Genomic DNA, 13,545 nt, shown 5'->3' with positions numbered 1-13,545 from the left:
TTCCAGGCCCGTCCGCTGTCTCTGCAGGTACCGGGCCCCGGGCGCGCGCAGAGCCGCAGCAGCGCCCCCACCCTCATCGCGACAGCCACCGGCGACCCCCGACACGGCCGGGCCACCTCCCTGTCGCGACAGTGACAGCGACAGCAGCTCCACCGATGCCACCCGGATGCGGGCACCTGGGGGACCAGGATGTGTGTGCACCTCGGGTGGTGCAGCAGTGAAAATGTTCTGGGGGGAAGTGGAAGTGGAAGAAGAGGGGCTGGGGGTGGGGTATCCCACCAGTATAGGGGCACCTACAGATCTTTCAGACCCTACAGAATCCCCCAAGACCGCCCTACAGAGTCCCGGAGCTTCCCTATAGAGTCTCGGGCCTCTACAGAGTGTCAGCTGTGCCATAAAAATCCCCTATAGGCAGCTCCTGGTGCTGTGTGCCCTCATAGATCCCCTACAGGTGCCCCCGCCATCCTCAGTTTCCTGCCATTTTCCCCTCTAGGCCCTCAGGGCCCCAGAGGCACCGGGAGAAGCAGTGGGATAAGAAAAAAGTTGGACCATGAGGTGGGAAAATATCAGGATGCAGGGGAAAACACCAAGTAAGCTGGAAAACATCAAAGTAAGGATGAAAAGAGAAATCAGATGTAAAAACACCAAATATGAGGCAAAAATCCAAGAGAATAAGGTCCAAAACACTAAAGTTCAGTGGAAAATCACTGGAATGAGGTGGTAAAATATGAAGATGAGGGGGAAAACCACCAGGATGAAGGGAAAGCAACAGACACAAGGAAAAACCCCATTAAAATCAGGCAGAAAAGCACCAGGACTTGGCAGAAAAACACTGGGATGAGGGGTGAAATACAAATATGGAAAAAGGTGGAAAAACAATGGAATAACTCCTGTCCTGGGGTGACGTTATGGTGCTTGTATCCCCAGTCTTGTGTCTTGTTTATGCCTGGTATTATGTTCTGTGCTTTCAGGACTGACTCTGAAAGTGAAGGTTTGTTTTTCTGGTTATCAGCCAGCTCACCTCCCCCATGGTCTGTGCTTAGGAGAGGCTAGGCTTGCTCGCTTGCTCGCTCGCTCCTTCCTTGCTTGCTTGCTTTTGCTTTTGCTTATTAGTTAGTCTAGCTAAGCAGTCCAATTTCTTCCCCTGGACTGTTGTTTTCTTTCTTTCTTTCCCTTTCCTGAATACCATCTGAACCTGTTCCGGACCGGGACCTGGGAGGCACCAAGGAACACCGGGAGTCTGCATTTTGTGATCTGCAGCAGTCATCCCCCGCGCTAGAGACCGATGACTGGCTGACCACTCACAGGAGAGACTTTCTGACTTTGTCATCATCTCAGAGTGGTGAAACAGTTTTTGTCAACTGGGGCTGTTCTTTTTTTCTTTCCTTGTGTTAGGTAGTATTTTGTTTGTTAAATAAACAGGTTTATTCCACTTTTCTCTGAGGAAATTCTTCCTGAACATGGTGGAGGGGGGAAGAATCGTGAGGGTTTGTTTTCTGGGGGCTCCTTCCAGAAGTTTTCCCCAAATTTGCCCTAAACCAGGACACGTGGAAAAACATCAGGATGAGGCGGAAAACTAACAAAAGCAGGCAGAAAAGCATGGAAATGAAAGGAAAAAAACACTGGAATGAGGCAGAAAAGCACCGGGATGAGGCGGAAAACCCCCGGATTTCAGTAAGGAGGCGGCAGACCTTTTCCGTGATGGTGGCTCCGAGCTTTTCCCGCATCCGAGGTTTTCCCAAATCACAACAAGAAGTAGTCCATGGCTTTGCAGCCTACAGGAGCGCAAGTCCAGTCAAGGTCAGTTCTCCAAGAATTTGCGAGCAGCTGGGAAATCTCCGCAGTGGCTGCCGACAAAAGCTCCCGATCAATGACAAAATTACTAACGAATCCCGGCAGCGCTCTCTTGCAACAGTCCTTGGGGACAGGATACACGACCACGTGGAGATCTGGCAGCTCCAAGGTTTTCTGGAGCAGATCCTTGAGTGCGGCCAGGGACAGGGGATTGATGCGGAGTCCCAGGAAGCGCAGGCGGGAGCAGCGCAGGAGCGTCGGGAGCAGCGCGTTCAGGTGGGAGTCGGTCATGTGGCAATCTGTGAGATCCAGGTACAGCAGCGAGGCCGAGGTTTTCTCCAGGAGCAGCTGGAGCGGCTCCAGGAGGCCTTGGGAGATGTCGTGGCCACTCAGATCCAACCTTTTGAGTGCCGGTGGGTGGATGCTTTGGGAGAGGAAGGCGAGGTCAGCGGGAAGGAGGTAGCAGAAGGGCAACTCCAAGCTTTCCAATGGAGCCTGGAGGTCACTGGTGGGAAGGAAAAGGGAGAGGTGAGGCCCAAGTGAGGACTGGTGAGAGCTGGGAATGTTGGAACTCTGGAATGTTGGAACTGGGGGAAAAATGGGTAATGAGACCTGGGATTGCATCTATGGAGTCACGGCATTGTGGGATGGGTGAGGATGGGAAGGAGCTCCAAGAACATCGAGTTCAACCCCTGAGAATCCTGGGGTTTTGGAATCATGGAATAATGGAATTCCTGAGATTGTGCAAAATCTCTGAGACCATAACGTTCAGACTTTGAGTATCCTGGGATTATGGAGCCAGGGAACAATGGAATTCTTGAGTTAGAGGGTCTTAGAATCATAGAGGTTTGGAATTATTTGGGATCATTGGATACTGGGATAAGGAAGTCATGGAATTATGGGATCATGGAGTTACAGGGTCATGGAACAATTAAAGTTGGAAAAGGCTTCAGAATCATCAAGTCCAACCTTTGGGAATACTGGAATGAAGGAAATATAGGATCATGGAATTATGGCATTCTCGACTGTTGGGATAATGACATTGTGGGAACCTGGGATCACTAAGTTGGAAAAGATCTTAGGGACCATCGAGCCCAAACTTTGGAAATTCTAGAATCAGTGATTGGGATAATGGAATTATAGGATTATTGGGATAATGAAATCCTGGAATCATGAGATCACTAAGATTGGAGATCTCCAGGATCCTGAAGTTCAGCCTTGGGAATCCTGGGATCACAGAATTTTGAGATCATGGAATTATGGGATGACAGAATCATTGAGTCATGAACTATTGAGGTAAGGGAATCACAGGATAATGGGAACAGTGAATTCCTGGAATCAATGGAACTTTCAGGTTGGAAAAGACACTCTAGACCCATTGAATCCAAACTTCGGGAATCCTGCAAACACAGAATTTTGGGATCATGAGTTTATGGGATAATGGAAACCTTGAGTCATGAACTACTGGGATAACAGAATCATGGGATCACGAGAATATTGGCATAATGAAATTCTAGAATCATGGGATCACTAAGGATGGAAATGACCTCCAAGATACTGAAGTTCAGCTTTTGAGAGTCACAGAATTATAGAATCATGGAATTCTGTGATCATGGAATTACAGAACAATGGAGTAAAAATCTATTGGGATATCAGAATCATGGGAACATCGAGAAAATTAAATCCTGGAACCACGGGATCCCTCAGGTTGGAAAAGACCCCGAGATCCCTGAGCACTACACTTGGGAATCCTCCTGGAGTGCACGAAGGTCCTGTTCTGTGGGGAACTTACCAGAGGATCTGGTGCAGATTCCCAGAGAGGCGGGAAATTGCCAGGTTGAGCTCCCGGAGGCTGGGCAGCATTCCCAGCTGCTGGGCCACGCAGCGCATTGTCACTCCTGATTTCGGCGTCAGATGCCGCACGTCCAGCCAGTTGTCCTGCAGCTTGAGGCTGCGCAGCTCCGGGAAGCGCGAGAGGTGTGGCAGGATCACCGAGAGCCCGGTCAATCCGAAATAGTTGCAGCACAGATCCACCCTCCGCAGACAGGATGGATCCAGAGATTTCAACAAAGTCACAATCTCGGGTGCCGAAATGTTTTCTACTTGGAATTCACGGCACTTGAGGCGCAGCAGGCCGGCGGCTCCGATCTGGAGCGCATCGCGCAGCATCCTGTAGGACCATCTAATGACGGACAGGTCGGCACAGATGTCCACACCCGGACACTGCAGAGCTGCCGTGGCCATGTCAGCTCCAGAGCAGGCTTTGTCGTGCTTGGATCTGCACCTCTGGAATTCCTGCTGGTGCTTGAACACCTCCACGCAAGCCTCGGCCAAGTCCCTGGTGGAGCACCAGGTTTTCATCCCAGTGGGAGTGTGGCAGAACTCAGAATCTGGGAGCATGGTCATGTCCAGCACGCGCAGGCTGAGAAAACAAGAATAACCCATCAGGAAAATCTTTGAGGAAGGATGGAGGAATTGAAGGCATTGGAAGTTGTGGCTATGCTGGAATTCCCAAAACTCACCTGGAATGGCTGCCGGGCTTTTCCAGCTCCCGGCAGAGCTGTGCCACCACAGCCTGGATGACGGCCTTGACAGATTTGAAGCAGGTATGACCCGGGAGCAACTCCCGGCGCCCCACAAGCCGCTGCAAGTTTAGCACTGGGAAAGGCCAAGTAGCCACCAAATCCTGCAGAACCAGGGGTTTTCCATCCAGGAATGCCGCTTGGAAAAGGACGGGATAGAGATCGGCAGGAAGGGCAGGAAGAGGGCGCTGGGCGACGATGCGGCGGGCGCAGAGGAGAAGGAGAGAATCCATGGATTCTGGGGGGCTGTGGGAATTAGGTGAAATTGCAGGTATCCCTGAGACAGAGAAACTGAGAATCAAGAATTAAGCATCTACAAATGTTTTGACTAAAAGGGGGCTGACAAAACCGTATGTTTACTGTAATTTACACTGCTGACAAGAACAGAAGCACAGCAAGGCTCCAAGACGAGGTCAAGAGCTGGAGTGCACAGACAGGATGCAAGGACAAAGGCACCACAGGATAAGGGGGTCCTCAGACCCCTGAAACCAGGAAAACTGGAATCAAAGTCCAGATTATGACCAAAGGATGAAAAAGACACCATGGGCAAGGAGGCAAGGTGAAAAGTTCATCTGAGAGGAAGACTATTTACTCCATCCCAAAGAACCTCAGATTAACACCAGAGTAACCAAAAAAGGAAGTATGCGCAGCCATAATGAGGTGTGGGAGCTAATTTTACCATGAAGCAGAGACAGGCAATGAATGTGTATTAGGTGTATTGTGTAGTCCCAGTTTGTAGAGAATAAAAGGAGAGGCGCAGGTCACCAAAGGTGTGCATGGTTTGGAGGAGCTATCCCCCATGCACCTCAACACTGAATAAATACATACCTACTTTTATAAGTATTTTGTGGATTAGAGATTGTTTTTCCGAGCTTCCAGGATGAAGAACCACCAGGGGAGAATTCCCAGAAAACTCCGAATCCAGGGATATCGCGAAGAAAAGGGAAGCTGTGGGAGATGGGCGGTGTTGTGAGGGTACCCCCAGCGCAGCTCCCTAAATAGAGGGTCCAAGGGTACACTCGCCCCTCTACCAGGGCCACTCTAAAATTCCCCAAAAATTCAAAATCCCTTTGAGAGTCTCGAAATTCCCACAGGGATCCCAAAATTATCCCAAAGTCCCCTCAGGGATCCCCAAAACCGGCACGGCCGCCCCCCGAACACGGCGCCCGCACTCACCGCCCGACCGCAGCCCCAACTCGCCCTCAGCCCGTACGGGAGCTTCACTTTCGTTTCTGGGCATTGTCGCAACCACTCAGTGCGCGAGACGCACTCTGGAGGAGAATTAATTCGGTTTTACAGCTGTCTGTCATTGTCTTATTTCATTCTCATTGCATCAATAGCGTCGTGGGAAGGCGCTTTTACTCCCGCCTTTCCAGTGGTTGTTCTCGCTGTCAATCACAAATCCCTGCTTTGCTATTGGCTAGCGCTTGGCCGGAGGCGGAGGTTCGGTCTGAGGCGACTCTCGGGTCCCCACCGAGTCTCCCTGAATCCCGATCCCTCATCCCGATCCAAGATCTTCGATCCTGATCCCTGATCCCGATCCCGCTCCCGGTACCCGCGGCCACGGAGCGGCAGCAGGAGCTGAAGGTGCTGCTGAAGCGCTGGGAAGCGGAATTCCTGTGGGAACGGCGGCGGAAACCCAGCCAGGGGCTCCTGAGGGGCCGCGGCGGGAATTTGTGAGGGGGGAAATCCCTGAGGGGAATCCCTGGAATTGGGGTGGCTGGTTTGGGGGATCCGCTCGGGGGTTTTGGGGTGCTGGGGGGTCATTGGGGTGGTTAAAGTGGTCCTGTAATGGGGGGATATTTTTTAGGGAAGTCCTGGGGATTTTCGGGGTGACCTTGAGGTCGTTTTGGCTTCTGAGGAGGTCCTTGGCTTGGTTTAGGGAATCCCTGTAATGTGGACGGGCTTGGACTTGCGGGGTCCTGGGGCTTTTTAGGGTGTCCTTGAAGTGGTTGAGGAGGTCCTGGATGTTGTTTTGGGTTGCTGGGATAGGTTTTTGGGGGATTTCTGGATCTCTGCCATTTGGAGGATTGGTTTAGGGGGGTCCTGAGGCTATTGGGGTGTCCTTGAGAGTGGTTCTTGTAGTGCTGGGGAGGTCATTAAGGGTGGGTTAGAGGGGGAACTGGAATGGGGGAAGCTGGTTTAGGAGGTTCTGGGTGCTCTGGGGTGTCCCTAGGCTGTTTTTGGGGTGTTTGGGTTGGTTTTGGGAGTCCCTGGAGTCAGGGAGGTTTCTTTTTGTGGGGTCCTGGGCGTTTTTGGTGTGTCCCTGGAGCGGGCAAGTGCAATATTTGGGGGCATTTCTGAGTTGTTTGAGGGGGTCTGAGAGAGTCTTTGGGATGGTTTGCGAATCCCTGGAATTAGAAGGATTAGTTTAAGGGGGTCCTGGGGCTTTTTGGGATGTCCATGTGGTGGTTCAGGGGGTTCTTGAGGTCTTTTTAGGGTGCTGGCAATGGAGGTTTTGGAGTGGTGTAGGGGGTTCCTGGGTTTTTTAGGGTGGTCTTGGAGTGGTTCAGGGAGTCCCTGGAATTGTAGGGAGTTTGTTTATGTGTGGAGGGGGACAGGGTTTTATTGGAGTGTCCTTGGGCTGGTTTTGGGTTGTTTGGGTTGGTTTTGAGAGTCCCTGAAATGGGGCAGGTTTCATTTAAGGGGTTTCTCTGCATTCTTCAGGTGTCCCGGGAGAGGGAAGGGACATTTTTGGGGCTTCCTGAGGTGTTTTCGGGGGTCTGAGAGAGTCTTTGGGGTTGTTAGAGGATCCCTGGAATGAGTGGGATTTGTTTAGGGGTGTCCTGAAGATTTTTGGGGTGTTCTTGGGTGTTGTGGTTTGTCCTTGAGGTGTTTTGGCTCACAGGGGGGTCTTTGAGGTGATTTGGGGACCCTTGCAATGACGGGGATTGTTTTAGAGCGATAGTGGGTGTTATTGGGGTGTCCTTAAGAGAGGTTTTGGGGTACTGGGGGTTCTCTTTGGGATGCATTTGAGAGTCCCTGGAATAGGGCAGCTTTGTTTTAAGGGGATGTTGGGCTTTTTTGTGTGTCTCTGGAAGGGGGATGGGAAAATCTGGGGGTTCCATGGGTGTTTGAGAGGATCTGAGAGAGTCTTTTGGGTGCTTTAGTGGTCCCTGGAATGTTTGGGATGGGTTTAAGGGGGTCCTGGGGCCCTTTGAGATGTACTTGGGGTGGCTGAGGGGGTCCTTGAGGTGGTTTTAGGAGTCCCTAAGTGGAATTTTGTTTTAAGTGGTCTGGGATTATTTGGGATGTCCTTTGGCGACCCAGAGCAGGCAAACAGGGCCGTGGCTCGGCAGTTTTTGCGCGGCAGTTGGCGCAGGCAGGGCGAGCAGGCAGGGCTGCAGGTTTTCACACTGGTGAGGTTTGCTGTGTGTTGTTTGCTGTGTTTCTATTGGCCGATTTGGGGATTCTGTTAGGAATGGTTTTTACACCATCAAAAAATGGAGTTGGGTAGTTGGCTGAGTAAGGGAGTCAACGCTACTTCCATTGAAATTAGTGACAGGATGACAGATGTCAGTGATGTCAGATATGAAATCTTACAGAGCAGAGCTGCCATCGATTTTCTTTTACTGGCACATGGGCATGGTTGTGAGGATTTTGAAAGACTGTCTTGTATCAGCTTGTCTGACATCTCTGTGTCCATCCACAACCAACTTCAAAAACCAATTAAACAAATCCAATTAAAATAAACGATGGATCGTGGTTAGATGACTTGTTTGAAGGATTAAGTTTTTCACCTTGGCTAAAGGAGCTTTGCAAAATAGGTTTATATCCATGGATTGTTATAGTGGCAATGTTAGTGATAGTGCCTTGTGCAAGTCACCGTGCACGGCAAATAATTAGCAAGACCATCCAAGAAGATTTTTCTTTTCAAAAAAGAGAGGGAAATGTGGGAAATGAATTTGTAGAGAGTTCTCAGGGCCTGCCAGAATGCTCACACTGTGTGCATGTGTGTGCAAACTTGGAGATAAGAAATGCTGACCTAGAAATACTATGGAATAGGACAGATGTTTTAGAGACAGAAATGGAGATAGAAAAAAGTTTGAAAGGATGCCCTTGCAAGTCAGACTAGGTACATTGGAGAAATAGAAATATGAAAGATGCATTGTCATGAAACCCACCAGGGGTGATTTCAGATGATGGGAATTAAGGCATCTGACAGCAGGATGTGACAGAAGCTGATAGGCCAAGAAAGGCTTCTCATGAATTGTAATTAGGAAAGAGTTGGGTTCTGATTGTAGCGGCGTGAATGATAACATCTATTATGTGGCTGGACAGTGCCCAGGCAGAAAGAAACCTGGGGGCACTGATGGACAGCAGCTGGACATGAGCCAGCAGTGTGCCCTGGTGGCCAAGAAGGCCAATGGCCCCTGGCCTGGATCAGGAATGGTGTGGCCAGCAGGAGCAGGGAGGTCATTCTTGCCCTGGACTCAGCACTGGTGAGGCCACACTGAGTGCTGTGTCCAGTTCTGGCCCCTCAGTTTAGGAAGGACGTTGAGACGCTCGAGCGCGTCCAGAGGAGGCAACGAGGCTGGTGAGGGGCTTGGAACAGAAACCCTGTGAGGAACGGCTGAGGGAGCTGGGGTTGTTGAGCCTGGAGAAAAGGAGACTCAGGGGTGACCTTATCACTCTCTACAGCTCCCTGAAAGGTGACTGTGGTCAGGTGGCGTTGGTCTCTTTGCGCCTTGGCGACCCAGAGCGGGCAAACAGGGCCGTGGCTCAGCAGTTTTTGCACGGCAGTTGGCGCAGGCAGGGCTGCAGGTTTTCACACCAGTGAGGTTTGCTGTGTGTTGTTTGCTGTGTCTCTATTGGCCACTTGGTTTTGGGGTTTCTGTTATGAATGCGTTTTTACACCATCAAAAACTGGGGTTGGGTAGTTGGCTGAGTAAGGTAGTTGATGCTACTTCCATTGCAATTAGTGCCATGATGACAGATGTCATTGCTGTCAGACATGAAATCTTACAGAATACAGCCGCCATCGATTTTCTTTAACTTGCACATGGACGTGGTTGAGAGGATTTTGAAACATTGTGTTGTATAAACTTGTCTGACAACTCAGTCTCCATCCACAACCAACTTCAAAAAAGTGAGAGATTGAACAAATCCAATTAAAACAAACCATGCTTTGTAGTTAAACAATTTGTTTGAAGGGCAGAGTTTTGCGCCTTGGCTAAAGGAGCTTTGCAAAATAGGTTTATTATCCATGGATTGTTACAGTGGCAATGTTAGTGATAGTGCCTTGTGCACTTCACTTTGCAAGGCAGATAATTAACAAGACCATCCAAGAAGTATTTTCTGTTCAAGAGACAGAGGGGGAAATGTGGGAAATGGGTTTGTAGAGAGTCGTTGTGGCCTGCCAGAAGGCTCACACTGTGTGCATGTCTGTGCAAACTTGGAGATAAGAAATGCTGACTTAGAAATGCTATGGATTAGGACAGGTATGGTTGAGAAAGAAATGGAGCTAGAAAAAAGTTTCAAAGGATGCCCTTGCAAAGCAGATAGGATAATTTGGAGAAAGAGAACTATGAAAGATGCATTGTCATGGAACCCATGAGGGGTGATTTCAGATGACTGAGTTTAAGACACTTCACAGCACGATCTGACAAAAGCTGATAGGCCAAGAAACGCTTCTCATGAATTGCAATTAGGAAATAGTTGACTTCTGATTGTGATGGCGTGAATTATAACATCTATCATGTGGCTGGACAGTGCCCAGGCAGAAAGGTACTGGGAACATTGATGGACAGCAGCTGGACATGAGCCAGCAGTGTGCCCTGGTGGCCAAGAAGGCCAATGGCCCCTGGCCTGGATCAGGAATGGTGTGGCCAGCAGGAGCAGGGAGGTCATTCTTGCCCTGGACTCAGCACTGGTGAGGCCACACCTTGAGTGCTGTGTCCAGTTCTGGCCCCTCAGTTTAGGAAGGACGTTGAGACGCTCGAGCGCGTCCAGAGGAGGCAACGAGGCTGGTGAGGGGCTTGGAACAGAAACCCTGTGAGGAACGACTGAGGGAGCTGGGGTTGTTGAGTCTGGAGAAAAGGAGACTCAGGGGTGACCTTCTCACTGTCTGCAGCTCCCTGAAAGGTGGCTGTGGTCAGGTGGGGTTGGTCTCTTTCTCCAAGCAGCAACTGACAGAACCAGAGGACACAGCCTCAAGCTGTGTCAAGGGAATATTAGGTTGGATATTAGGAAAAATGCTTTTCATTGAGTGAGTGATCAAGTACTGGAATTGTCTGTCCGAGGAGGTGGTGGAGTCACCATTCCTGGATGTGTTTAAAACAAGACTGGATGTGGCACTCGGTGCTGTGGTTTAGTTGAGGTGTTAGGGCAGGGGTTGGACTCGATGATCTTATAATACAATGATTCTGTGAATTCTGTGAAAACTCCCTCAAATCCCAAAAAGCCCCAAATCGCAAAAAACCCCAAATGCCCAGAAAACATCTAATCCCCCAGAAAACCCAAAATCCTCCCCAAAATCTCAACGTCCTATATTCCACCCACAAAATGCCCCAAACTGTAAAAAATCCAAAGCCCAAAGACCTCCTAATTCCAAAAAACTACAACTCTCAAAACCCCCAAAACATTCCCCAAAACCTCCTAATGCAAAAAATCCCCCAAAAAACCGCAAATCCTCCATAATCCCCAAATCCCTAATTCCAGAACTTTATTCCCTTCCAGGCTGACATCGAGCAGGCTCCGCAGGATACCCACAGTGAGTTTGGGGCAGAATTTGGGGATAATAAAGCTTTAAAACCCGTAAAACAAAGACAAAGCTATCAATCCCCCCTGACCTGTCCATGGTGATCCATATAATAAAAATACTTGCGGGTTCCAGGCTCGGCCGCTGCCCCTGCAGGTACCGGGGCCCCGGGCGCGCGCAGAGCCGCAGCAGCGCCCCCACCCTCATCGCGACAGCCACCGGCGACCCCCGACACGGCCGGGCCACCTCCCTGTCGCGACAGTGACAGTGACAGCAGCGCCATCGGCGTCACCCGGATGTGGGCACCTGGGGGACTGGAATGTGTGTGCACCTCGGGTGGTGCGGAGGTGAAAAGGTTCTGGGGGGAAGTGGAAGTGGAAGGAGAGGGGCTGGGGGAGGGGACTTGCTGCTATAGGGGCACCTATAGATCTGCAGACCCTATAGAACCCCCCAGACCTCCCTACAGACCCCCAGAGCTTCTGTATAAAGTCTCAGAGCCCTACAGAGCTTCAATGACCCCATAAAATCCCCGATGGGCAGCTCTTGGTGCTGTGTGCCCTCATAGATCCCCTATAGATGCTCCCCCACCAGCTCCGTTTCCCACCATTTTCCCCTCTAGGCCCCCAGGGCCCCACAGGCACCGGGAGAAGCAGCGGGATGAAGGAAAAAGCTGGAAAATTAGTAGGAAAATATCAGGATGAGGGAATAGTCTCTGGGATGAAGTACAAAAAACATCTAGATTGGGGTGGAAGAATTGCAGGATGAGGGACAAGTAGCAGGAAGAGTGGAAAAATGTCAAATGAGGAGGGAAAAAACAAAACTGAGGTGGGAGAATATCTGGAAGATGGGGAAAACACCAAAGTGAGCTGGAAACTATCGAAGTGAAAATGAATAAAAAAGAAACGAGGTGGAAAACCACGAAAGATGTGGCAAAAAAACATCAGAATAAGGCCCAAAATACTAAAATTCAGGGGAACTGGGATGAAGTGGTAAAACACCAAAAAGACAGGGAAAACCACCAGGATGAGTGGAAAGACCACTGACGTGAGGTTAAACACCAGAAAAATGCAGCAGAAAAGCACCAGGACTGGCCAGAAAATTACTGGGATGAGGGTAAAAATATTGGGATTAGGCAAAAATCAAAACCCAAAATGAGGTCGAAAACAACTGGAATGAGGATGAAAACGCCAGAATGAGGGAGAAAATAATGGAATGAGGAGGGAAAATCCCAAAATAAGGCTGAAAACAGAAAAATTAGGTGGAAAAAGACTGGGATGAGGAGGGAAAACAGTGAGATGAGAAGGAAGAACACTGGGATGAGGAGAAAGAACATTGGGAAAAGGTGAAAAACGTGCCAAACTCAGGTGGAAAAACAGCGGTCAAAAGTGAAAAAACTCCAGAGTGAGGTGGCCAACTACCAGGATTAGGTGGGAAAACTCCAAAATGAGGTGGAAACGAAGGAAATCATTGAGGATTCATGGATCGGGATATGGATTGGAAAAATTCCTCAGCAAATCCCGTCCAGACACAACAGACTCAGGATCTGGGATAGGGTGAGTTTCTTTCCAACAGGATCAGAGCAGGATAACAAGATACCAAATGCAATTTTCCCTCCCCCAATTCACTCTTTCCCGGCTTTCCCTTAATCTCTCCAGCAGGGATGAGGCAGAAAAATACCAGGTTGGGCTGAAAAATAATGACATGGGTGGAAAAATACTGGGATGAAGTGGAAAATATTGGGATGAGAGGAAAACCATTCGGGATGGGGAGGAAAAACCTCAAAACGTGGTAGAAAAGCTACAAAACCTGGCAAAAATTTTGGGATGGGGCAGAAAAACATCAGGATGAGGTGGAAACTAACAAAACCAGGCAGTGTGGTGACTGAGACTGATAGCCCTTGTAGATTCAATTAGCAAATGCAGTTTGATAACCAAGATGTCTTGGCAAGAGCTAACAGAGCTTTGAAGATTACAAGAAGATCAGATCAAGACTGGTGACAGGATTTAACTAAATAGAAATGTAAAGAAATGTAAAGGAATGTAAAGATTATCTGTGTGAAGTTTACCCAATAAACAAAGTACAAAATGACTGGCTTTTCTGAAAATGATATATGTGCATATGTAGCTCACAGTAAAATTGGGATTCTGATCACCAGTCAGTAGTCTCCATGTCTCTCTCAATCATCAGTAGAAAAGCACCAAAATGAAAGAAAAATACACTGGAATGAGGCACCAGGATGAGGAGGAAAACAGGCAGATTTCGGGAAAGAGGCGGCAGCGATTTTTTACAATGGAGGCTCCGAGCTTTTCCCACCTCCAAGGTTTTCCTAAATCACAAGGAGAAGTAGTCTGGTGCTTCGTGGCTGTTGGGATCATCAGTCCAGATGAGGTCTGCTCTCCCAGAATCCGCCAGCAGCTGGGAAATCTCCGCCTCAGCTGCCGACAAAACGTTCTCATCCAGAGACTCATG

At 49.4% G+C, this 13,545-nt stretch overlaps 2 protein-coding genes across 5 annotated transcripts in view; one reads left to right on the top strand and one right to left on the bottom strand.

Moving 5' to 3' along the window:
- Positions 1–1,499: 1,499 nt before the first annotated feature.
- LOC130249573 (leucine-rich repeat-containing protein 14-like) lies at positions 1,500–5,616 on the bottom strand. 4 transcript variants are annotated; one of them, XM_056484473.1, is made up of 4 exons: positions 5,553–5,616; positions 4,317–4,653; positions 3,587–4,216; positions 1,500–2,299 (listed from the first exon to the last, which is right to left on the bottom strand). In XM_056484473.1, exons 1-4 carry the CDS (start codon positions 5,614–5,616, stop codon positions 1,744–1,746), a joined length of 1,587 nt encoding a protein of 528 aa, XP_056340448.1. In that variant the 3' UTR covers positions 1,500–1,743. The 4 variants fall into 4 exon arrangements, with proteins under 4 accessions (XP_056340448.1, XP_056340449.1, XP_056340450.1 ...); XM_056484474.1 differs by having other exon boundaries at positions 1,500–2,218; XM_056484475.1 differs by lacking the exon at positions 5,553–5,616 and adding an exon at positions 5,205–5,534 and having other exon boundaries at positions 4,317–4,622.
- A 7,843-nt stretch (positions 5,617–13,459) lies between these two features.
- Positions 13,460–13,545, top strand: part of ZFTRAF1 (zinc finger TRAF-type containing 1) — an 11,575-nt gene continuing 11,489 nt past the window's right edge. Inside the window, exon 1 of the mRNA XM_056485045.1 lies at positions 13,460–13,464. Within this exon, the coding sequence (XP_056341020.1) occupies positions 13,460–13,464 (5 nt within the window). The remainder of the gene's footprint in view (positions 13,465–13,545) is intronic.

This window comes from Oenanthe melanoleuca, chromosome 2 (assembly GCF_029582105.1).
Source record: "Oenanthe melanoleuca isolate GR-GAL-2019-014 chromosome 2, OMel1.0, whole genome shotgun sequence".
NCBI classification, from domain to species: Eukaryota; Metazoa; Chordata; class Aves; order Passeriformes; family Muscicapidae; genus Oenanthe; species Oenanthe melanoleuca.
Note: the sequence above shows the minus strand (reverse complement) of the source record. Positions and strands in the feature narration are given on the sequence as shown.

Coding starts and splice junctions, on each gene's coding strand:
- LOC130249573 (XM_056484473.1), bottom strand. CDS start 5,616: ATGCCCAGAAACGAAAGTGAAGCTCCCGTACGGGCTGAGGGCGAGTTG. Junction 4,217..4,316: donor AAGCCCGGCAGCCATTCCAG/GTGAGTTTTGGG, acceptor TTGTTTTCTCAG/CCTGCGCGTGCTGGACATGA. Junction 2,300..3,586: donor AATCTGCACCAGATCCTCTG/GTAAGTTCCCCA, acceptor CCTTCCCACCAG/TGACCTCCAGGCTCCATTGG.